A 26,825-nucleotide genomic window follows, 5' to 3' on the forward strand; every position below is an offset into this window, starting at 1 on the left:
ATCGCTTGATTTCATTCATTCCCACATATGCTGGAGCATTATTCGTAGTAACCAAATTATACTATGCCCTAAAAATAGGTGTGCATCTAATTTTTGGGAAAAAAGCAAAAGATAATGAAATGGCTGTGATGATTTTAGTCATAAAAGAGGAGATGATGCAACTAAAGGAAATGATTAAGCAACTAAGTGAAGAGAAACAATGTGGCAAAGGTATTAACACACAACAAGACAGCCAAATCACAAGTTACGTCCAAGTTAAAGAGCTTGCAAAAGACTTGGGGAATATAGAGATCACCAAGCAAGAGTCAATGCAAGACACGAATCACACAGAATCACTATATTCAATAATATTTGATTCAAAAAATGAAGAAGACCATGAACCTTATGAATATATCAAAACTTACGATCAAGATCACAAAGCTTTACATGAGGGAAAGACAGATAATTATATTAACAACTCAAATCAGGAACAAACGATCCAGTCAGAAAAGTTAGCTAAGGAAATAAACTACACAATCACAATAGAAGAAATGCTGGCAGCATTGGGAGTCAAGAATTATGAAGAACTTTGTGAAAAGTATGTGGAAGTGGATAAAGTGAATAGAGACACTAAATTTGCAGTACAAGAAAATCATATACCTGATCCAAAACAAAAGGAAGAAGAAAACAATGTAATGCTCCTATCACATCTTCCTTTCTCTGACGTAGAACTTCTCACAAACTAGACTGTCAATTAACAAAATATATACAAGCTTTACAGACAAGAATAGCAGAATTGCATGAAATGGGCTTGATACAACAAACAGTACCCCTGGATTACAATTTGCACAACATCAAACCAGGAGACATAGTATACTTAAAAAATTTCAATAGAAAATTGGCTACAGACATAAAATGGACTGGACCACATGAAGTATTGCTTACTACCCCAACAGCTATAAAAGTTGCAGGGAAAGACTCATGGTTTCACTGTTCCCACGTGAAACCAGAAAAAGTTCAACACCACTGTAATAGATATCGAAGATAATTAGACAACAGATAGGGCTGAGAAATGGAAACAAAAACTAATTAACATAAAAAGTACAACACAAAGAAATAATAGTGACACATAATGTTCGAGACAACTTTCCAGCCCAGAGGAAAAGCAACCCTGAGGAAAAGCATCCCAGAGGAAAAGCATCCCAGAGGAAAAGCATCAAGAAAAGATGCTAGAGACAAGAAATGAAAAAAAAAAAGCTGAAATGGACAGCTAAGACTTTGAACTTTGTAAATGTGTTTATATAAGAGGACAGATCAAAAATGAGATTTATATGTAAGACTCAGTGTGTTGAAATAATAAAACAAAATTAATTTCACATATTAGGGAAATAGCATGCATCACTACAGTTTGTGGGGGAAGGGGCCAACTGGGAGTGGCAGTTGGGTCTTGGGACTAGCACTTCCTTCCTGCCAGGTGTGGCAGTTGGGTCTTGGGACTAGCACTTCCTTCCTGCCGAGTGGGACGGGGTTCCGGGTATTGGAGGGGAGAGGAGCTTGTTCAGCCCAGTTTGGGGTGGCATGCTCCTCTTGGTTCAGCCCGAAGACACAGGCTTCTGAAGGTCAGAATTGTTCTTGTTTGCTTTCTGTGTACTGCTAAGATTCTGAATTAGAACGAGAGTAGACGGGAGTGGGACAAACTCTCCGCCAGCTTCTGGGGCCTGGCCTCAGGTCTGAAGCCGAGAAAAAACTCCAATCCCAACTAGTTATTAAACTTTATATTATTAAATTCGCAGATTAGTGGACTACCTCTTTTGGTCATAGAGGGAGCTGAACTTCAGTTTTAGTCATTTAAAGACAAACCATCCTTATTGGACCCCTGCTGTTTCCTTTCAGCAAGGGGCATCTCCCTCCCCTGCTTCACCAAAGTGTTCCCTCTCTCCCCTTAACTCCTCCATACCCCATACAAACCTCCCATTTATTCCCCTTTTTTCTAATCCCATTGCCATTCCCAATAAATATTACAGCACCAAAAAAGTGAAGTGTTCAGCCTGGGTCTTGGAGAACAGATGATGAAATGTAATTCCTCGGTAGAAAAGGGGGAAGAATATTGTAGACACTGGCAGATGAGGTCACTATCCTGGTTGGTTTTTCATAACTGTTCTTTGCTAAAAATGAGGGTTCAAGGAAGAAGAGTGGGAGTACAGTGAGGGAAGTAAATAGCATTTATTAATTACCTACTATGTATGTACCAATCCTGGTGCTAAGTGTTTCATTTGATCCTCACAATAGCTCTGGGAGATAGATGTTGTTATTATCCCCATTCCAAGGGCAGATGTAGGTCAAGTGCTTTGTTCAGGATCAGGTAGCTAGTAAGTGTCTGAGGCCGGAGTTCACTCTAGAGATGAATCCCAGTACTTTATCCACTACACTACCTTCCTGTAGTGGGTGGGTTAAAACAAAGTCAATAAAACTAAATTAAGAAAAAACACATATATTAAACTTTTTCTGAATTTGGGAAATTACAGGGAAAAGAAAAATTTTGGTCATGAGCCATAGAGATTGCCTTGAGTTACTCTAGTTTCTTTTCCAGAACTTGGGTTCATCATACAACTAAAGCCATCTTTGCTGCCAGGGCCCCTAATCAAATGTCAACAATAGTCCACAATTATTTATTTCATATAAACTAAGGTAAAAACGTTGAAGCATGATGTTTTACAAAGAAGCTGTGCTGGTTACAAACAGAATTTCTACAACCTGACACACTCCACATTAAACTAGTGTTCTATACCCCTCCTTTCCCAGCTTTCATTATTGAATATGACTTAGATGTGGGAATAAACAGCCCAGACCAAGTGAGCCTGGAAACCTCTGTCCATGCACGGCTGTCTCTGAACAGCCCAGAACCGTATCTCTGAAGCAGTGATGATGTCATTGAATATGGTAGAGGGCCTGCCTATCCATTAAAAAACAAACAAACAAAAAAAACTTTTCTATGATTTAAAAGGTATGGAAATAGTAGCAAAACACTAGTCTGTACCATTTCCTTTATTGCTTACATTACATATTAAAATGAATACAATAAATCCCTTTAAAAAAAGTAAGGCACATGAAAAGCCTTATGTGCAAGTTCCGTATGATTTTAGAATTCTGATTAATTAGAAGCATTCTGATGAGAGGATTGGAGACATCTACAAAAGATAGGATGCATTTTCCATGCAAAATACCTGAAGCAAAGTTACACATATTTGACTACATGGCACAAATGACCACAAACTAAATCCATTTTTGTATCAGGAGAGCTATATGGCTACAGTTACTAAAGTAAAATATTAATTAGCTTTTTCACATATATACACAACTAGGATTCTGAAACATAGTTAAATATGTCAATTGTATAAAAGTGGGGAGGCAGACAATCTTGAGTTGCATCAGTGTTCTTTTTCATGACGTGACGAGATAAGGGATTTGGCATTTCCAGTCTCTTTTTTTCCATAACAGTCCCATCGATAACCTCCAAAGGCAAGTGTTATACAATACTGAAGACCATGGAAAGATACTGTTCATAAGACACTTGAATCCAGCCATCCTGATCAGTATCGTAGCGCCGGAATATATCTGTCAACCGCTGAAAGAGAAAACAGATGATGAGATCATGGTATTTCTTAACCCTACGACAGCTTGGCACAGTGAAAAGATCACTGGTTTTAGGGGTCAGAAGACCCCAGTTCCAAGAAGGGATTCTGCTGCTAGTATCTTCCATTTAAGTTGTAGTGACTTAAACAGGAAATTAAAATTAACACTTATATTACTTACTTCTCAGGTTTGTTATGAAAATCAAGTAAAATAATGTGACCATAAAGCACTAGAAGAATTGGGAAAGTATTTTATTACTTACTTACTGTGGGCCTAAGCAGCCACTTCTGTCATTCTTGGGTCCACCTAGGCCTAAGTAAAGGCAGGGATGTGCTCTAATCTAGGGGTAAGAAATCTCTGTCCTTTTACAATATCATCCCCTTAGCAGAACTGTATGAAGCAAAATATTTTCATTTATGTCCACTGTAATCATATTATATGAGAGTACATACCAATGAATTATAAAAGAAGAGCAGTTTCAGAGGAACCACTTCAAGTGACCCCAAAGACCATGAAAATGATACATCTAGAATGGCTTGGCAACAACGTATTGATTGCCAATAAGGATCACTGTGGAAATAACAGATGGTAGCAGCCTTTAAAGAGTGGTACAGGATCCCCAAGGTCAAAAACTATTTTTATAATACTAAGAAGCTTTAATTTCTAATATGTTAATAAATACCAATGGATATAACATACAAGAACCAAACTCTTTGGGGGCAGGGGAAGCATAGGAATCCTTAATAATTAAAGAGTTTTCTAGGTAGCAAAATACTGAAATAGAGAAAGGCCTCTTGTTCTGTCGTTGTCTATGGAGAATTTAAGAGGAATGTCTACATTAGGTATGTGTAGTTCAAAGAGGACCAATGACATCACAGGGTGACATTTTGACTTGTAAGGACTGATTTAAGTGAGGCAAAATTGCACAGTCATCACTCTTCAAGAGTGAATGTAGTTCAATGGCAAGACAAAAGTCAGGTCCCCTGGGGATGGCCTACTAGTAATACAGTGGATGACAGTATCTTTGGTGTCTAATCAAGCTCTAAGAACTCCATAGAGTTTGCTTCAGTTGCCTTTATGGCCACTGGAACAAATTATTCTTGACCATTCATTCTACGAGGGGAAGCCTTTGCATATTTGGGAGTAGACTTTTCCTTAGCTCATCTGCAGTTTGAGGTCTGTTGGTTACCCTCAATCTGGTTTAGCCCATCTGCCATCTGATTTACTGGGGCGTACACCATCCACTCCTCTGCATTAGGTAACAGACCCCTAAAGGAAGTAAAGAAAGAATGGGCTTCCAGAACAATATCCCATTAGATCACAAAAAACTTCTCTGTTTATAGGCTTCTCCCCCTACCCCATCCCTCTCTTTCTCAGGCCATAATATAGATTTATTAACTAAAGTTGTACATTCATGCTTTTAATTCTGAAAGGTGGGTGATGTTTTTGATTAAAAAAAAAAAGGCACATTTCCTCCACCTGCTCTCCCCCTACTAAAAAAGAGATAATATAGGCATCCCTTCCACATCATCACTTTCTGCATTATGGTTTTGATATACTGCAGGTTGGCATTAAGAAATTAAATGGGAATTTTGAGTTTTGTGGATGCTGCAAACAACACGTGAAGGTCAGGAGATGACATAAAAATAATTTAGAAACTCAGAAATGCATAAAATATATGCCTAGTGTTGTATAATATCAACATATTTTATCTTTTAATACCATAAGAATATACAGTAAACATTCCATAAAAAAAAAAAAATCAGACTTCTGTTTCTAAGGGAAGGCCAAAAGTTTTTATATAGATTTTCAAGACGGTGGGAAAGTACACCCCTAACCTTGGCAATATGAAAGGGATATCTATATTTCTTTTTTTTTTTAAATGTATGTGATATCCTCAGTTGATTGTGTTTTCCTGTGGGTTCCCAAACAATCTATAGACCTTCTTCCAGTTAAGCAATAGTAGGGTTCTAGGTGACCTGGCAATCAAGACTACACTTTGGGTTTGGGGAAAGTCTAAAAATGGTAACTTCGCCTAAATCCAGTGGCTAAATCTAGATACAAGTAGCTTCAAGAATGAATCCCTCACTGGATCCCAGGTTGGTAGAGCAGCTGTACTATTATGATCTCTAAGTGGCCAGAACATACTCATTCAAGAAAATCTGTAACTTATTTTTAAAAGTGAGAAACAAGTAGATGAACTGTTTTAAGTTCTCTAAGGGCACCTGTCCTCTATCACACAAAACTCAGTCAAGTGCTTAAAAGGGCCTCAAGAGGATAATATCTTGCCTCATTTTGGCCCCCCTTTTTTTTCTTAGATACTTCATTAGATACTTTTTCTTAGATACTTCAAATTCAGATTTTCTTAGATACTTCAAAGCACAGGAAATAAATACTAATTCAAAATTAAAAGAACTTTATGAGGCAGAAAATAGCCTGTTCATTTTGCAAATTAAAAAGTTAACAAAAGTCAATCTGATTCTACAGCAAGTCACTGGTAGCAACCAAAAGAATAACATAAAAGTGTTATTTTTCAGAGTATATATCTTCCTTTTAGGCATAAATTTTTAGCATGGAGGGGGACATAGAAAATGAGCATTTATTAAGGACCAATTATTTGCCTAGAATTGTGCTAAGTGCTTTACAAATGTTATCTCATTTAATAGAATAATTGGATATATAGTATATTCTCATTTGTAGATTTCATGTTTGCAAATTCATCCACATGCTAAAATTGATTTAAGTAAATACTTGTAGTGGTTAGTTATTTATGGACACACTATAGTATGAATTGTCAAGTGAACATGCTCCCAGATGAGGTTGAACAAGAAAATGCTATCCTTCACAAGTGGCTTGTTCACAGACTATTTGGTGCCATATTTTCCACATTTTTGTCTTTTTTATGCTGGAGATTTTGTAGGAAATGGCCCTCTAGTACAGTGCTGAAGTTCTGCCTAGTGTTCCTAAGGTCAAGAAGGCTTGGATATACATTATGCAGAAAATATGGGTGTTAGACAAGCTTTGTTTAGGTGTGAGTTAAGTTATAGGGTTGCTGGCTGTGAATTCAGTGTGAATGAATCAACAATGTAGCAGATTCAGAAAAAGAAAGAGGAAATTCGTTGATCTGTGTGTGAACTGCTCTGGAATAAACTGGAGGCTTACAGAAATCTAAATCAATCTTTTCCCTTGAAGTAAGGTTCAGTATTTGCTAATTCAGTGTCTGCTGTGACTTTATACAACTACCACAAAAGACAAGAATGTGTGGGTGTGGTGTCACTCTTCCACAGTCAATTCTTGTCATTACTGATTGTCATTTATATTCCTTGCCACAAACATAGTTTTTTACCCAATGTTAGAAAATTTCACAAATATATGCAACCAACATGGAAAAATACATTTATTTACAAACCTCATTCTGTACTTGCTTATAACAACCACAGGAGAAAACTGTAGTAGTAGCCTGCATTAGCCTATATACCTTGATTTAAAAAGTGATTCGAAGAACTATTATGAATTATATCAGAGTTGAATGGTGGTCTATAAGTTACAGAGACAGTCCATCTCCTTACAATCCTTTCCAAAATATCAAGAATCCCAATATAGTTTCAAGCCTTCAGTGTGCATTTCTTGAATTATTAATAGTCTCTGAACCTGTCGATGTTGGTTCTCACAGAATTACACTGACATTTTATCCTAACAAATTCACATGTACTGGTCCTTGTTCTCACTCTAGATTTCACTTCCTTAAGGAAGAGGTTCATTATATTATCTCTGAGACCCAACTGTCTCAAAAGAATCATTTTCAGTTTTTGAAAACTTGTTTTATTTTTTAAATGAATGTTTGTAACATTAAAATACCCAGTTAACTCCCTCTCTTCTTTCCCTATCGTTAGAGAAGACATTTGAAAAAAATGATTTATATATATCTAAAACTATGTCTTATTTATTTCTATTTATCAGTTCTTTCTCTGCAGGTAGCATTCTTGAAACAATTATTTCTACTACCTTTGGATTCTAGTATGTTTCCAAGAACTGACAATGACTTAGCAAATGTTATGTTCAAGTCCTTTGGGGAAACAAAGCAAAAATGTCTTGGGGATATTTTCAACCCTCCAATCTCATTTCCTTCTGCTAGAGAATATTTTAAGATGAACACAGGGTTCAGGTCCTTATCTCATGCTTACATTATTTCATAGTTTTCTAGTTTCCGTACTCCAATCTATTCTGTACCATGTCATCAGATTTGTGTCATTTCCTTTCTCAAATACATTTGAAAAGTTCTTAGGGTCTTTAGAATAAATTCCAAAATCTAAAGCTTGGAATTTAACATTCTTCAAAATCTAGCTCCAATTTATAGAAATTGTGAAATGGAAGGAATTTTGGGGATTATTTTAGCCCAAAGATTAATGACTAACTCCTTCATTGTGGATAAAGAACTAAAGTCAAGAATGGCTCATGATCGAAGAGGTTATAATAAATGAGACTCCTAATCCTGGGGTTTTGTCATTATAATACTATACTGAGCATTCCCAAGTATTCAGAACACTGATACATAATTTAAAAAAAGGGGGAAAATCTATCAAAACTCCCTAAAGCATAAGCCAAGGATCTGAAATAAAAACCAAATAATGAGGTCATGTCTAAGAATAATTTAGTGCATATGTAGTAGGTTATCTAAAGAAGGCCCCACTAATGGTTCTCAATTTCCCAAATGACAATTTAGGATATGAAGGAAGTTAAAACTGATCTACCTTGGTGCAAGAGTTTTTAAGCTCCTGGGTAAAAAAGGTCCATGAGCTCTCAAGTGGTCTACAATAGATTTTAAAGGGTCTGTGAACTTGGATGAGAAGAAATTACATCTTTATTTTTACCAACCTCTAAATCGAATTTCGTATTTCCTTCAATCAAGAATGAAAAACAAAATATTATTCTGAGAAGAGATCCACAGGCTTCAAGAGATTACCACAGGGTCAAAAACACATAAAAATTAACAAGATCTGTTTTAGTAGCAAAGTCTTAATACTTTATAGTCAATACTAAGCAATCAATAAAATACCTTACAAATAAATTATACAAAAATTCACTAATGCTTTTCTCCCCCCCTCATTTATGCATTTAACATTCCTATATTGGTAATGACAATTCATTTCTGGGTATGCATGAAATTATGTATACACATATAAAGGTCTTCCTTAATTACCTGTAAGACAATGCAGCCTTGAATGAAATCATCAAAAGCAATCTGCCCTCTTCCTTGTCTGTCAAACTTTCGAATAAGGATATCATGAAACTGGTCAGATAACCGATAACCTTAAAAGAACATAAAATAAAATAAATAGACTAGCAGAAAGTTTAAATTAGATATGTGAATATTTCCAAAAAATCATTAATTTTCTACCCACAAAAAGTTCCAAAAGACAACAAACCACAACAAACTCCCTCTGCCCCCAACCAAACCAATCCCCACACCTCATTTTAGACAAATAAAAAATAGGGGGTGTTGTTGAGTTGGGTAGAGGATAAAATTTTGTGCGTGGGTGTGCGTGCATGTGTGTGTAAGTAAACACACACAACTATTTAGAATAGACCCTGGGGACAGAAAGGTAAACTAATTATCAATTTGTCACATTCTTGTATTGACAATTAAAAAAACTCTTTGAGGTTTTAAAGTCATTTTTTCACATCTGTAATTCTCTGACACAAATTCAAATCTTGGAAATGCCAGTGCTTAAAAAAAAAAATCCTTCCCAGAGTAGAGACAAAATTAATTAGAATCAGTCTCTGTAGAAACCTATGGTAATAACTTGATTCAAACTATTGATATTGATTTACTTATCCTGGGCACTAGATGGTGCTATCAATGTTGGGGAAAAAAAATTTAAAAAGCACAAGTATAGTAACTGAATTGGAAAGTGAACCAGAGCATTAGGGGAAATCAAAATAAAAAATACTTTTGTTTAATATAGTCACCAAAACAACAAACAAAAACAAACAAACAAACACAACCCCCGCCCCACCCCCGAAATGATTAGTCTCCAGACATGGAGGCTTATATAATTTAAATGATTACCAACCAAAGGGCTGTCCTAGTAAAATTATGATGCTAAGGATGGGCTTTAAAAGTTCATAAAGCCCAAAACAAATAAAAACAATGAAAAAAATTAATGGAGTCTAAAGCAACTTCACCCCTCTAAATTAAAGATAAATAATAAATTTTGACAGAAGGGAGCCTAAAATTAAAGGAGTCGGAATGCCCTGATAAATCATCAGTGACAACAAAAAGTTGAGAACGATGATACTGTCTGTTGTTGATTTTTAAAATTATGATTCGACAAAAGTTACTAATCACAGTTAAGGTTAAGATGAATTGAATGCATCTTTTAATGTTAGAAAATCAGCTCTCAAAGTCATCAAGGATAAGGATACTTACAACTAACTACACCTTGGATAAAGGCCTGAGAGCTGTATCTTTTAAGCAAGAAAAAGCATCTTACCTATTTCCCCCCCTTTTAAAAACTTTTATTTCTACTATGTACATTACCACTGTACTCTCACTTATTCAGGAGACAAGCTCTTGATGCCAAAATATTTGTATTTGACTTTCAGGTTCCTTGAAATCTTTGCAAGGGTTAAGTTAGACCTATTGTCTGAGTGAATTTCACAATTAATTACCTCCATGATTAGCTTAATCACTTTATTGATAAAAGACTCAAAACATGCAAAGAAAAATACTTATATATTACCTTCCTGGGAACTCAAAACACTTTACAATTTACCACAGTAGGTCTGGCCTACTGCCTTGTACAAAATATGAACTCAATGAATCCAAGTTGAATGTATTAACTATCTTAAAATTTGCCCGTTTTTCTGTGAGGTAGGTAGGGAAGCTGATGCAGTGCTTTCAAAATCAAAACACAATACAAAAAATTGTGGCACATAAACCATACAGCAAAAACAGGAGAATGAAAATTATTTCTCCCATACACATCTAGTCCTAAGATAATTATAGAGAAATCAGACAGATAAGTCTCACTATATTTATTTTCCAAATACTACCTAATTAGGCAGTATGTGAAAATATATATTGACATGTTGTACTAGTTGCTTACTTGGAGAAATTAACGTCCCTTTCCAATTCAACATCTACAGATGCCAAATTGATATAGCTAAATTACAGGCATTCCTGTGCTTAAGAAGCTCTTATGGCCCCCTATCATCACCAGATAAAAGTAAAACTGGTATATAAAGTCCTTTACAATCTGGCTCTCGCTTGTCTTTCTAAATAAAATTCCAAATTATTCCCCCTCTTACAATTACATTCTGGCCTATCTTCCGTTCTTGTGCACAATAATCTGACTTGCCTCCATGCCTTTGACCAGGCTTGTGTTCCATACCTGGAAACACTTTCTCAACTGCACTTCTTAAAATCTCCAAATTTCTTCTCCTCACAAATCCACAGGAAGGAGTCACCTTTGTGTTTGCTGAAGCTCTTGCCAGGTCAGGGATACCAGCAGCAGTACACTGCCCCTAAGGGCTCCAGTTCTTCCCATTCCCCAGACTAATTCAGGTTTAGGACAAAAGAAAATCAGCTTGTTCGGCCCAACCTCCCTCTTTCATTACCCCTCTACTTCAGTGTACATGTAAGAGGGAACAAGAGAAGAGGAAATGGGAAACTTGAGTGAATGTAGAGAAATTAGGAAGAAAGCCACCAGAATCTAGCATCATCTAATCTAGAGCATCTATAATATATCAGGCAAAGTATTTCAGTTATGTATAATATGAATACTCTGTCCCTATATTTACTATTCAGCAGCTACAATATATTTTACTTGAACTCATCTTTACTATCTTTCTAGATAAGTTATGAGAAGCAAGTATACAAGTTTTCCTAACAAGAATATGGTGAATTGAGCATCAGATTACAAATTACATCCTTGTAAATTTTTTACAATCACTAAAAACAAAGATATATTCTCTTGCTGTCATCACCACTAAAAATCTTTGGGCAAGTCATTTAGCACCTTGGTTTCTTCATCTAAAAAACCCCATCTGTTCCCTAGCTAACTCACAGATGTATGAGAATTGCTTCAAGTTTTATAAAGCACTCTGAATCATCCAGGAAAGGTTCTGCATAAGTATTTTTCTTACAGCAATTCAAAACCAAAATTCATTCAAGACTCTCATGGTTGGCATACAATACACAGACACACCTATGTATGTATGCATTTATGTATGTATGAGCTGTTATTGAGAATGGGAAAGAACAAAGTTCCTTACTTCTTATTTTTGTTATAATTTTAATCACTAAAAAATACACTATGACAACTCGGAAAAGAAGTTTTGCCAACTTACTTTTCAAGTAGGGTTTAAAAAACTCTTATCTTCTACCTTCTGTCTTCAAACTGATACTTAGTATCTGTTCCAAGGCAGAAGAGTAGGTAAGAGTGAGGCAATGGGAATTAAGTGACTTGCCCAAGGTCACACAGCCAGGATGCATGAGCTCAGATTTGAATGCAGGACCTTTCTCGAATCTTTAGGCCTGGGGTTCTCAATCTAATGCGCCACCTAGCTGCCCCCTCTAAGATAGTATTTTAATTGCATTACAAAACTATATTACAAATCCACCTCAGATTGGTTGCCTAGAGTTTTTTTTTCCTCATTCCTTCACTTCAAATTGTTCAGTCACCATTCTCAATTTCATTTAATCACTCAGTTTCACAAGTGAAAACCTTGCATAGCCCTTATCTCATTTTGGATAAAACTGCATCACAATAACTTAAGTCTCACCTCAAGATGTCTGGAATGTAAATAAACAAAAGTTTTAACTGAATTTAAAATTAAAGCCCCCAAGTTAGCAAGAAAAGAAAAAAAATTTTAAATGACACCCAGGTTCCAAAATGAAATATGCTATACAATAAGAGTAAATGAATTACCGAAACCTGATAACGCTAGCTTTAGCTCATTTTTGTCAATCATCCCAGAGTTGTCTCTATCATATGTCCGGAAAACATTCTGCCAATCTGTGATATACTTCCAAACTCCAGTGAATTCACTGAAGTTCACTCCTGCTTTGTTTTCTCTATCGAACATTGCTAAACCAAAAGGAAAAAAAAAGTATTAATAAACACCAAACCAGAACATATTCACACTGTAATAGATTCAGTTAAGTTGTATTAAGATCAATAATAGGTAAGTATATGACTACCAGGAATTTTAGGCTCCTAAAACCAGTCTGACAAGGAGAGCAAGGGAGAGAGATATTCAGGCAATTAGGTTTTTGTTCTGCCATCAGAAGAACATGGTATCCAAGATGATGAGGTTATCCTAGATAGGCTGACTGATCCTGTGCAAAATATGGGCCTAAATTTTCATCAGTTATACACATATATAGTTAATCATAAGAACAAAGGAGTAAATAAGCATCCACGGCTCAGGATACACATGATATTTCCCACAACTCGTTGAAGACAGGGATATTTCTTTCCTTTTACTGTATCTTCATTGCTTTGCATAGTACCTGACACACAGTAAATGATTACTAAGCATTTGTTGACTGACTCAGAGTTCGTGTCCCCCTGGAAGGAGGTTAATACTGTCAAACTCAAATGCAGGATATAATCCTCATCTGAGAGAAGTCGGTCGTCTTCAACTTTTGTAGATAGCCTAGAGAGACATTCTCAGTCTAGCACCACCCTCATCTATGTGGCCATATGTGAAGAACATTATAAAACAGAATGGGGCTACCCAGACAATTGTCATTTTGGCTGGTATTTTTATAAATAGCACATCTATTCATGTTCTCTTATTGGGGAGTCATTATAATCTGGGGAGGTTGATAGAGAACAAATTCTATCCCCACTGGCACTTAAGAGTCTAGTCCTGGCATCGTAACTAACTTCCTCAGTGACCTCTGTCAAGTCATTTACTCTCTATGGGACTTTTTTCATTTGTGAGAAAGGTAGAGATATGTAGGACTACTTCTCTAGGCAGGGGTACCTTTTAGCTCTAAAAAACTAAGACATAAAAATAAAAAGATATGATTACAAATAGGCATAGGATAATCAATCAATTGGCGCGCTTAAGGATCTTACATTGTATTTGGAAGAGATATAGTATATTCACAAATAAGTAGATACAAGACATATAAACAAAGAGTGACTTTTGTAGGGAGTAAGGATCTTAACAACAGGGAGCATTAGGAAAGGTTTCTTGTTAAAGAGGAGAAACTAGCTGAGCCTTAGAGAGCTTGCATTACATACTACAGGGCAGGGATACGGGCGATAATCACAGCAACTGACCAGATAGAGGGGTATGAGGGGAAGAGCCAAGGTTATCTCTCTCTGTTGAGAAACTGGGTAACTGGCATAATAGTGATACTGTCGAAAATTTTTACTTACATATGATTGATCTGACAGTCACTGGATTAAATGGGGTCCATGTGCCTAAAACAAAACAAAAAACCTTACACATAATGAAGTCATTTCTACAGGAAATAAGTAGGATATCGGTCAAACTCAGAACTCTAATTTACAACACCTGAAACTGAATTCATTAACTTCTGAGCTAAAAATGACATGATAATTTGCCAAGTTAGACTGGGCAATCTTCTCAAGATTTATTAACCATTTACCATTGTTTTTGAGTGAATTGTGTCATATATTTTTGTATTGACCAGAAGCAAAAAAGAATTTTAAAAGATTTTTTTTTTTGGTGAGGGTAGGAGGGGAAGATTCCTATAGTTACATTTATCAGCAAATTCATCTAAAATTGCTTCAGGAAATTACTTGATTTGTAGCTACGCTTCAGTTGCAGGAAGTTATGTGAGTTAGTATCATCTAAGATAATTATCTCTCAATCTCGTTTTAATAAAACTTTACTGGTCTACAAAACAAGTCTTTACCCCTTAACATCTATAAACTTTAAAACTGAGCCCTCCTCAATTCTAGGAAGAATAGATTTTCCCATTAGCCAGGTTCCACTTTGTAAACTGTTGGGAGAAGTTGTGCTGATGTTGCTGAGAGTCAAAAAACTTGGCTAGAGTGGGTTATCTATTCCTAAATAAATCTCTGATGGCATCTAGGTGGATAATCCACCCAAATAGGCAAATTACAATTCTTTCACACTTGCTTATTCTGTACAGCTCTTGCCCACGTCTTCCATGAACCCTCTACAACATACTACGGGGTCTTGCTCATTCTTGATACATTAAATCAATAGGACAAACAACCTTTTTCATTTCATCCCCTACTCTCATTAACTGACTCTTGTTTTTTGCTTGGATACTCAGGATCTCATTTATGACATTTCTGGTACCCAAGTCTTTTCTAGGGAAACATCCTTTCATTGTTTTTTGTTTGACTTGAAACTCTTAATTCTTTGCAAAATGAACTATTTCATAATTTAGTCATACATCACCACTGGAAGTCTATTAATTTAAAGAGATGGGCTTTTATTTTGGGAGAAAAAAAATTCTGGGTTAACTACAAGCACTATACAGTTTCTCCAAGATAATTCAGGGCATCTTCTCTCTTCTAATTTAATTCTGGGCCTAGCTCATTGTCTTATAAGATCTGCCCAAAGACTGTGTGCAGACTGCCCAGATTTATGGCCTATCTAGTCATCTGTATAACATAATTTGAACAAAACTTTTTTTTTCTTCCTGTTTGGCTTTTCCACTGTGGATAACTTAACCAAGTTCTTTTTGAGTGATCATGGATCTGATTCAGGAGAATCTGTAATTCCCCAGAACTTAATGTAATTAATATCAGCAGGAATGCCTGATGGTCCTTATCATGTAAAGCAGAGAATTTACTCTTCTATTTGTACTTTGCAATGGATGTCCTCTATTAAATGGGCAAAATGTCTTTGGCAGCATGTTTCCTTGTTTTTCCCTTCACTTGATATTAATAAAGTTATATTTACTGTTGTATTTTACAACTAATCTTGTGATTTTAATGTTTAGAAAATATCATTTGTTGTAAACACTTTAAGGAAATATTTTGCTCAAAAAAAAAAATCTCTTTTTAAGTCATAGAAAAACAAGCAGAGTAGAATCTTGCAGCCTCTTTGCAGGCTACTGCAAAATTTTGAAACTGGTTTGCTGTAGAATATCTCCAAAAGACTACCTATTCCATTCTTTGAGAATGCCCTCAATTCATATGTAGTTTATTTTCAGTTACTGACATTTTTCCATCATCTTTTTTCCCCCCAAGAGCAAGGCCATCCAGGACTTTCCCCAAGAGTTCACCACCCTTCCCCTCTCTCAGCTATCTTTAGAACTACTCTCAAAGCACTAAAAATTGTTATCACCTCCAGCACATACCTCCTCCTCTCTGAACACTTGGTCTAGTTCCACTCTTCTTCCTGCCTTTCTTTTCCTTAGTGCCATTTCTATTTCTTCATACAGTACATGAGGTACTGAGATATTAGAGTCCAAATTAGAAGCTTTACTGTTACTGATGGAGAAAAAAATTTGTTTAAAAACAATGCTGGCAAAATTTTCTATTTTCTGGCCCTTCTAGCATCATTAAATTTAGTTTGAATAATTTGACTTCAAACTCTTTATAAAATTGTTTTACTCTTCTACTACCTTTTGCTGCTTCATGAAATAACACTGCTATTAATTCTCTATTGTTTTTCTCCAAAAGCTTTAAAAAACAAGTACATATTATAAATTAATATTGGTCTTAGTTGTCAAATCTCTCTGGTTAGGAGAAGCAAGCAAGTATTTCCCAGCAGAGAGGGTTTGTAGGCTCTTTGAAGTTGTTAATTATAGCAACTGAATTACTTTAATTAAACTTCCTTAGGAAATGGTAAGAATTTGGGTTTACCCCAATATCAATCAATCAATCATTTATCAAGAAAGAGCCTACTACGTCCCTGGCCCTGGGTATATAAAGACAAAAATGAAGCTTACATTCTATTGGGCAGGGCAGGGGATGGAGTAGGGAACAACAGCACATACACTTATAAGTATATATAAAAGAAATTCAAGTTAATTTAGTGGAGGAAACACTAGAAGCAAGAGTAAAGGGCATTTGAAAAGGCCATTTGAGTTGAGCTTGGAAGGTAACTAGGAATTTTAAAGTGAAGGAGGAAGTATATCTCAAGTACAGGGGGGTAACCTGGGCAACAGCATGGAAGACAGTAGAGGGAGTGTTTGTGTGTGAGGACCAGAGAGAAGGCCAACCTGGCTACTTTGAAGAGTATGTGAAGGGCTTTTTATCTACTTCCCTTTTCCAGTGCTGGTAGTGTGTACAACAAACAGGACATATGAGGCTATTTGAATTGTATGCCATATATTTCTCTCAAAAACAGACTATTCTCCTTTTGGATAGTTTGATTCTTAGAAAATTTTCTTTATATCAAGCCTAAATTTGTTTCTTTTGCAACCAGTTGCTCCCAATTATGGGTTGGGGTCAAATAAATCAAGATGCATTGCTCTTCCACTCGAGGACAATCATAATATATACTTATTGCAGTTAGTGTTCTGTTCTTCCTATTAACCATCCTCTGGGCAGTGAAGTAGTGCAGGGGATAGAGCACTGGGCCTTGGAATCAGAAGACTTGAGTTCAAATCTGCCTAAGACAGTAGTAGTGTGACCCTGGGCAAGTTACTTAAGTCTGTTTGTCTTAATTTCCTCATCTGTAAAAGGAGCTACAGAAGGAAATGGCAGACCACTCCAGTATCTTTGCTAAGAAAACCTTTAAAAAAGTTTCAGAGTCAGACCTAACTGAAAATGACTAAATAACAACCATCCTCAGTTCCTCCATTAATTCTCCCTTTGCAGGTCTCTGAGGACCTTTATCATCCTGATTTCCCTTGTTTGGATGTTTTTCAGCTTATCAAAGTCCTTTCCAAAATACCATGCCCAGAAGTAAACCCAGGATACCAAAGGAGGTCTGAACAAAGGATAGCGGAGTTTTTGCTTCTCTAGGTCAGTATGATATACTTCTCATTGCAGTCATCAAGAGATTGAATTAACTTCCTTGGCAGTTGAATCACTGACTTTAAAGTTCCCAAATCTTATTAAATGAGCTTCATTCTTTTGTCCCTACCCAACAATTAATTGCAAAACAGAACAAACAAAATATTTTCATTTATATTTACTGTCACCTTGTCTGAAGTCACAACTGCCACCTCTACTCCCCACCTCATTTCTTGTATTCTGTTTTCCCTTTATCTTTATTTTATTTTAATAACAAATATACACATATGATTCATGTTGTCTCCCTCTACTCTCCTGGAGTTGACAAGCAATTTAACCTGGGTATATATGTATTATCACGCAAAACATACTTCCAGATTCATTTTTGTAAGTGAATAATTGTATAAAATCAAAACTCCAAATCACATACCCAAATAAATAAGTGATAAATCATATTTTTTATCTGCATTTCTATCCAACAGTTCTTTCTCTAGAGATGGATAGCATTCTTTTTTATAAAGTCCCTCACAATTATCCTGGATCACTGTATTGCTGTTAGTAGCAAAGTCTATCACACATTTGATTGTTCCATATTTCATAACGTTCTCCTGGTTCTGCTTATTTTACTCCACATCAGTTTACATAGGTCTTTCCAGCTCTTTCTGAAATCATCCTGCTCATCATTCCTTATAACACAATAGTATTCCATCATTTTCATATGCCACAATTTGTTCAGTCATTCCCCAATTGAGGGATATTCCTTTAGTTTCCATTCTTTTGCCGCCACAAAAAACAAAGCTATAATTATTTTTGTACAAATAGGCCTTTTCCCATTTAAAAAAAAAAATCTCTTTGGGATACAAACCTCATGGTGGGATTGCTGGATGAGAAGGTAGGCATTCTTTTTATAGCCTTGTGGACATAATTCCAAATTGCCCTCCAGAATGGTCAGATCAATTCACAACTCCACCAGTACTGCATTAAGTGTCCTAATTTTGCCATATTACCTCCAACATTTATTATTTTCCTTTACTGTCATATTGGCCAATCAGAAGGTGGTATACCTCAGAGTTGTTTTAATTTGTATTTCTCTAATCAAGAGGGATTTAGAATATTTTTTCATATGATTATCGATCACTTTTATTTCTTTATTTGAAAACTGCCCATTCATATCCACTGACCATTTATCAATTGGGGCATGACTTGGAATTCTTATAAATCTGACTTGGTTTAAGAAATGAGACTTTCATCATATTTGTCAAAAAAATTTTTTTTCCTGTTTGTTGCTTCCCTTTTCCATAGATGATAGGTAAATACTAATTATTATTTTAAGAAAAGGCCTTTTTATTCCTTTGCTTTTTAGTGTTTTCAATTAAAATGGGTGTTGTATAATGTCAAAGGATTTTTTTGCATCTATTAAGATAATCATGTGATATCTGTGGGTTTGGTTGTTGATATGGTTAATTATGAGGATAGTTTTCCTAATATTAAACCATCCTTGCATTCCTGGTATAAATTCCATCTGGTCATAGAGGAATAATCCCTGTGACATACTGCTGTAGTCTCTTTGCTAATATTTTATTTATGCCACCTCTACTTTTAAAAATTCATGAGTCATAATAAATTCTAGGTTACTTCCATTTTAACTCTGTGCAAATCTTTTAAGTTTCAAATGGATTTCTTGGAAAGCAAACTTCACTACAAATGAAGAAATAAAGGCTTCTGCTCAAATACATTCCAATAAAAAATAACAAAAGAAATGGATTAATATTATAAAACTATGAAATGTCCAGATTACTAGACCAAGAAATAGAGAATTAAAGCAATACAATCACAAGAAAATCAACCATAGATGAACTCAGAAAAGAAAAACCAAACAAAAATCCCTGGGACCAAAGATGGATTGAAAAGTGAATTTTATCATTCAAAGGATAATTGTACAAATGGTCAAAAGAGCAAAAGAAGAGATTCCTCCATCTTACTCTCCCATTTTCTCTTTAAACAAAAAAAAAAGACTGTGATTTTTATATATAAAAAGGGTTGATTTGATATTAGGAAAACTAGAAGCATCATCAACCAAATTATTAACAAGCAAAAACCATAAGTTTATATCAAGAGATGCAAAGTTTGTCAAAATATAATTATTCCTGTTAAAAAAAGTCTATAAACACAAAAATAAAAACCCCAAACACTTGAAAAAAATTGGAATAAGTGTTTTTTCCCCCTTAGTTTCATAAGCAGTATCCACCTAAAACCAAATGTCAGCATTATATGCAATAGGGATAAACTAGAGTCTTTCCAATAAGACCAGGGATCTCCATTGTGACCACTATTATTTACTAAAGTGCTAGAAATCACAATTATAGCAAAAAAAAAAAAGGAATCAAGAGAATAAGCACAAAAAGCTAGTGGAAATAATCAACAACTTTAGCAAAGTTAAAGTTGCAGGATACAAAATAAACCCACATAAATCATCAGCATTTCTATTTCAACACAACTCAGCAGCAAGAATTAGAAAGAGAAATTCCATTTAAAATCATCCTAAACAACATAAAATATTTAGGAATCTATTTACCAAGACAAACACAGGAACTATATGAACACAACTACAAAACACTTTGCACACAATCAAAACTAGATCTAAATAATTGGAAAAACATTAATTGCTCACGGGTAGGACGACCTAATATAACAAAAATGACAATCCTAACTAAATGAATTTACTCACTTAGACCCATACCTATCAAACTACCAAGAAACCTTTTTACTAAATTAGAAAAAATTATAACAAAGTTCATTTGGAGGAACAAAAAAAATCAAGAATATCAAGGTAAATAATGAAAAAAAAATGTAAAGGAAGGTGGCCTAGTAGTACCAGATCTTAAACTGTACTATAAAGCAGTAGTCATCAAAACAATATGGTACTGGCTAAGAAACAGAAGGGAGGATCAATGGAATAGACTTGGGGTAAGTGACCTCAGTAAGACAGTCTATGATAAACCTAAGGATCCTAGCTTTTGGGACAAGAACCCACTATTTGATAAAAACTGCTGGGAAAATTGGAAGACAGTGTGGGAGAGATTAGGTTTGGATCAACATCTCACACCCTACATCAAGATAAACTCAGAATGGGTGAATGACTTGAACATAAAGAAGGAAACATATAAGTAAATTAGGTGAACACAGAATAGTATACATGTCAGACCTTTGAGAAAGGAAAGATTTTAAAACCAAGCAAGAGCTAGAAAAAAAAATCACAAAATGTAAAATCAATCATTTTGATTACATCAAATTAAAGTTTTTGTACAAACAAAACTAATGCATCCAAAATTAGAAGGGAAGCAACAAATTGGGAAACAATCTTCATTACAAAAACCTCTGACAAAAGTCTAATTACTCAAATTTATAAGGAGCTAAATCAATTGTACAAAAAATCAAGCCATCCCCCAATTGATAAATGGGCAAGGGACTTGGAATAGGCAGTTTTCAGATAAAGAAATCAAAACTATCAATAAAAGCATGTGAAAAAGTGTTCTAATTCGTTTATAGAGAAATGCAAATCAAAACAATTCTGAGGTACCACCTCACACCTAACAGACTGGCTAATATGACAGCAAAAGTATATATGTTGGAGGGGATGTGGTAAAATTAATGGGACATTAATGCATTGCTGGTGGAGTTGTGAATTGATCCAACCATTCTGGAAGGCAATTTGGAATTATGCCCAAAGGGCTTTAAAAGACTGTGTGCCCTTTGATCCAGACATACCACTGTTTGGTTTGCAACCCAAAGAGATAATAGGTGAAAATATGTATACAAAAATATTTCTAGCTGAGATCTCTGTGGTAGCAAAAAATTGGAAAAGGAGGGGATGCCCTTCGATTGGGGAATGACTGAACAAGTTGTGGTATCTGTTGGTGATGGAATACTATTGTGCTAAAAGGAACAATGAACTGGAGGAATTCCATGTGAACTAGAATGACCTCCAGGAATTGATGCAGAGAGAAATGAGCAGAACCAGGAGAACATTGTACACAGAGACTCATACATTGTGGCACAATTGAACATAATGGACTTCTTTACTAGCAGCAAAGCCAGGATCCAGGACAATTCTGAAGGACTTTGGAGAAAGAATGCTATCCACAATCAGAGAAAGAACTGTGGAAGTAGAAACACAGAAAAACAAACAAACAAACAATTGCTTGATCACATGGTTTGATGAGGATATAATTGGGGATGTAAACTCTAAATGATCACTCTATCAAAAATAATAATATAGAAATAGATCTTGATCAATGGAATTGCTTGTTGGCTAAGGGAGGGGGTGGAAGGATGAGAGGGAAAAACATTAATCATGGAAAAATATTCCAAATTAATCAATTAAATAAACTTTAAAAAAGGAGAAAATAAACACAGACAAAATGTAAAGATAGTTATGGAAAATTGCATAAGATATGGTGGTTTACTTAGAGAAGCCTAGAGAGTCAACTTAAAATTAAATGAAATAGGGAGAGTGAGGTGGCTCACTGGATAGAACCAAGCCTTGAAATGGGAGGTTCTGGGTTCAAATTTGACCTTAGATACTTCCTAGTGGTGTGACCCTGGACAAGTCATTTATTGCTTACTGCCTTCTGCCCTGGAACTGATACTTTAGTATAGATTCTAAGAGAAGGTAAGGTTTAAAAGAATTAAATGAAACAATAGCTTCAGTAAATTTGTAATATATTACATAAATAGCAGTCCACCCCTAGCTATGGGCAAGGGGAACAGTTAGTATGTACAGATTGTCTTAGAAGAGATAATGCTCAGTCTTGCACATGGCTGGGAAAGCCTCTGACCCTTGACCCCAACTTCCCACAGGTTAGGTGGGAAAACAGGTTTCTTTGTGCTCACCTGGATAAGAGAAACCACAGCTATACCTTGTGGATAACCAATGATAATCATCCCTATGTATTGTGTATACTTGCATATCAAAGAGATTAAATACAGCAGCAGCAAGCTCCACCTTTTCTCTTTCGCTCTTCTCTCTCTTGCTCACTTGGATCTCAGCTCTCACTGATGTCTGTCCTTGCTGGAGCTTGGCCTCTGGCCAAGCTCCATCTTTAATCCTTCTCTCTCTCACCTGGGACCTGGCCTTTGGCCAGGCACTTTCTTTTCTCTATCATCTCTCCGACCTGTGTGGTATTAAGTTTGGATCACTGGATGGTACAAGTCTTCTGAATAGTCCACTGATCGGAGTTTTGCTGTGGCTCATTGATAATTAATAAGGCCTGCATTCCTGACTCATTCCTGCCACCTCATATCTATAATTTGGCTCCGCCATCCCCCTCGTGGTATCCAATACTTCTATCCTTCCTCTATCTTCCTACCTTAAAGCTTCTCTCGCCTCGGGAAGCTTTAATATGAAATGTCAGCCCTTCTGTTAACTTACTAAGAAAATCTAGTATAAAGAGAAATTCCATTTAAAATATCTAAAAATCATACAAAATACTTTTGAGTGTATCCTAACAGTATATATAGAATTACATTAATGCAATTATAAACCAGTTAATAAAAATACAGACAAAAAAATATGCACTGCTCATGGATGAGCTAATAATAAAAATAATTCTATATACATTAATTCACTATTTAGTGCTATACCAATTAAATTACCAAACCATTATTCTAGAGGCAAAAAACAAATATATTAAATTTAATGTTAGCAAAATTCACTTGGAGGAACAAAAGGTCAAGCATTTCAAGGGAAATTAAAAAAAAAAAGTCAGAAGGAAATCTAGCAATACCAGATCTCAAATTATACTACTGAGTAGTAATGAAAACAATTTGGTTAAATCATGTAAGAAATATAAATTGATCAGCGGAACAGATTAGGTATACAACATACAGAAGGAAATCAATCTAGTAATTCAGTGCTTGGTAAATCCAAAGACAATAGTTACAGGGATAAAAACTCACTATTTGAAAAAACCCAATGAAAAATCAATGTCAGAAATTAGGTTTTGGTTTAATATCTCAAGCCATATACCAAAATAATATGTTCACTTAAATTCAGTCTAAAGAAGTCTTTCCAGGTTTCTTTAAACTTATCCTTTTGTCTTGACTCAGATATAGTGACCACAAATTAAGAGGTACAAAGAAAATATTACCCTTCATATCTATGGAAAGGGGTCAAGGCTCATGACCAAAAATGGATAAAGAACATCACGGAAAGTAAAGTGGACAGTTATGATATCATAAAATTTAAAGTTTTTCGATTAAACAAAACTAAGTTAAAATCATCAGAGTGAAAAAAAAATCTTTCCAGCAACTGTTTCTCATAAAGGTTCTATTTCCAAAATATGTAAGAAACTGAAGAGTAAGAACTACGCCCCCAATAGATAAAGGATTAAAACATATGTATGAACAGACAGTAAAGGAAGGTAACCAAACTATTTACAAACCTGGGGAAAAAGCTCCAAATCACTAATAGAACAATGCAAATTAAAGCACCTCTGACATTTCATTGCACCTACCCATGAGAATGGAAATAAAATTCTATAGTTTAAAAATCAGGGCACATTCTCCAATCTGATAGTCTGTCTCCCGCTGTCCACAATCTTTCAGAGACTAACAGTGACTTAGCAATCAATTGCTAGGTATTTATTTCAGTACATGAGGCTATATTACATTTGGGCCTAGTGAGTTGAGCCCACCAAAAGCAGCTGGGCGATTTCTTATTAAATCTCTATCTTGGATCTCAATTCTTTATCCTTTGTTACTGTCTTATGTATCGCAAGATGACTATTCCAAATATATGAAGACTTCCCCTCAAGGAAAGAGAACAATTTATTCCAATGTCTATGAGGATGGCTGAAGCTGGTGCTTTGGAGCACTTAGAACTTGTTCAGAGACCAAAAACTCTAAGGTTATCCATTATTTCCAGGGCTATCACAAGTCATCTTAACTTTTGTCTTGCTACTAGACTTTGATGACTCTGGGAGAGTGAGGCTTTGGGTAACGGCCTCACTTAAATCTAATCCTTACACATCAAGACATCACCCTGTGATATCATGGTCTTCTCTGAAAAAGGACAAATAACATCAAGCCCAAGCAGCAGTCTGATTCCTACTCCGATACTTTACTTTTCTCCAAACAGATTAAAAAACAAAAGTACTTTTGTTATCCTTAGCTTTCCCGATATTACTGAAAAGGGAATACAACTTAGTTTTATCTTTCTCCTTTTTCTTCTACTGCTTATGCATTTCTTTTTCTTTTCTTCTTCTTTTTTTTTAAATAAACCCTTACCTTCCATCTTGGAGTCAATACCATGTACTGGCTCCAAGGCAGAAGAGCGGTAAGGGGTAGGCAATGGGGGTCAAGTGATTTGCCCATGGTCACATAGCTGGGAAGTGTCTGAGGCCAGATTTGAACCTAGGACCTCCTGTCTCTAGGCCTGGCTCTCAATCCACTGAGCTACCCAGCTACCCCCCAGCTTATGCATTTCTTAAAAATTCAATTTGGATTCTCTGGGCATGTTTGCTCATCTCAAAAATAGCAAGTTTTGATTAAATGACCTCCAGGATCTTTTCCAGCTACAAACTATGATCCTATATCCCAGATTCTTAATAAATGCTTGTTGAATGAGAATAAAAAATGAAACTCAAATTGGCTGCCGAGTTTCTTTTATGAGCACAATAGTTTCTTTAGGTAATTCCCCCTTTCCATCCTCCTTGGAATTCCATTATTTAATGCTTTCCATTCCTTTATGCTGAACTCGCCAAAATAATTTTAAGCTATGCAATCCTACCTAATCCCACTCGAAATGTCTTGAAATCTTTTTAAAATGTAAAAATGAAGGTTAGATTGTTTTTCTCTTTCCCCCAGGCGATTCTTCTTTTAAAGATTATCATTAAAGAAAGTCAAGAAATCATTCTTAGCTACTCTACACTGGGTAGCAGCTGAGCTCTTAAAGATGTCCAGAAAATAGGAAATCCTCCAAATTGTTAACATATCATGATTCTCAATAAGGATTGTGATCTGATTTTCAAACTCATCTAATTCTTCTTTCTGTCTAGTTGGTCTACTATAGAATGCCTCATTTGAAAAAATTGTTTCTGTCTTCATTGATCATCATATCTAACCGCTTTCTCCATCTTGCTCCCTTTACTATGCTTTTTGAATTCCTTTATATATATAGCCTCCTAATCCTCAATGTTACTCTGGTTTCTCTTTTACCTATCCATTTTGCTTTTGAATACGGGTATGTATACTTCCAGAGGCAAGTTCCAGGAAGAGATTTCAGTGATTTCAATGATTCAGTGATTTTAGTGATTCAGAGATTTCAATGATACCAATGACATCATATTTGCTTCCTTGAGTTGGGATGCCTGCTTCCATATTCTTGCATTTGTATATTAATATTCAAAGTCCTGGGTTTTTATTACTAACTCCTTCCTTGTTTAGTATTGTTAATTTCCAGGAGTCTACATTATTATTCTACCCAAATGGTAGCTATTCTCTATGGTATCTTAGTGGCAGTTTTCTGTTTCTCTTCCTGTCTACTTTTCAGCTTAAAAGTCCTTTTAACTGCATATGAAAGACTCTAGGAAAATCCCATCTTTTCCCAGACTTTATTAGGTATCTTCTGCCTCTAAAAAAGAATACACCTTTTTAGGTACACAAAGCTTATTCTTGAATATGATCTTTTTATTCAGCTGTTCACTTCCTACATCACTTTCTCCCTTTTGAGGTTTTGTTTACAAGTGGTAGTGGTGATGAAAACACCACCTGTATGCCTATGGTCTTCAGTTTCTTGCCCCAAACTATGTGATCTTTGTCAATGTTATCTAGGTTCTTTATGACAACAGTATCTGTCCATACATGACTCACCATAAGTCAGGTGAATGAACAATCTATTTTTAAAGTTCTTACTATGTACAAAGCACTCTGGATACAGATATTAAAGATAGTCTCTGCTCTCAAGGAGTTGCTTTTCTAATGAGGGAGATAACATACAGAAGATTTCAGCTACAAGTCAGTTGAAAGGACCTCTGGTCCTTAGGGTACAGGGACAAAGCAGATGATAATGTGTCTTCTTTAATGTCATTTCCAACAAAATGGTGGTGATAGTAGTAATCTGGTTTGACAAGCCTTGAGAAATTCTCCTGAAAATCTTGGATGCATAACCAGGAAGACAGCAGAACTCTATTACTCTTTGGAGACCAACAAATTGGTGTGTTGATATACTCTCAGTAGGGGGATTCACTAACTACTATTATTACCACTCACTTTTTTGGCCTTCTC

The 26,825-nt window shown here is 35.5% G+C and overlaps 1 protein-coding gene across 3 annotated transcripts in view; it reads right to left on the reverse strand.

Annotated features, from left to right (window-relative positions):
* Positions 1–3,006: 3,006 nt before the first annotated feature.
* The window catches only part of PDCD6 (programmed cell death 6), a 31,237-nt gene continuing 7,418 nt past the window's right edge, over positions 3,007–26,825 (reverse strand). Inside the window, exons 1-5 of one of the 3 annotated variants that reach the window (XM_056824352.1) lie at positions 15,935–16,033; positions 14,010–14,054; positions 12,546–12,704; positions 8,813–8,922; positions 3,007–3,604 (exon numbers count right to left, since the gene is read on the reverse strand). In XM_056824352.1, coding sequence (XP_056680330.1) covers positions 3,506–3,604; positions 8,813–8,922; positions 12,546–12,702 — 366 coding nt within the window. In that variant the 5' untranslated portion in view covers positions 12,703–12,704; positions 14,010–14,054; positions 15,935–16,033 and the 3' untranslated portion in view covers positions 3,007–3,505. Of the gene's footprint in view, positions 3,605–8,812; positions 8,923–12,545; positions 12,705–14,009; positions 14,055–15,934; positions 16,034–26,825 lie in introns of those variants that run through there. The other 2 variants (XM_001363005.4, XM_007486760.3) reach the window with 2 other exon arrangements.

This window comes from Monodelphis domestica, chromosome 3 (assembly GCF_027887165.1).
Source record: "Monodelphis domestica isolate mMonDom1 chromosome 3, mMonDom1.pri, whole genome shotgun sequence".
NCBI lineage: Eukaryota > Metazoa > Chordata > Mammalia > Didelphimorphia > Didelphidae > Monodelphis > Monodelphis domestica.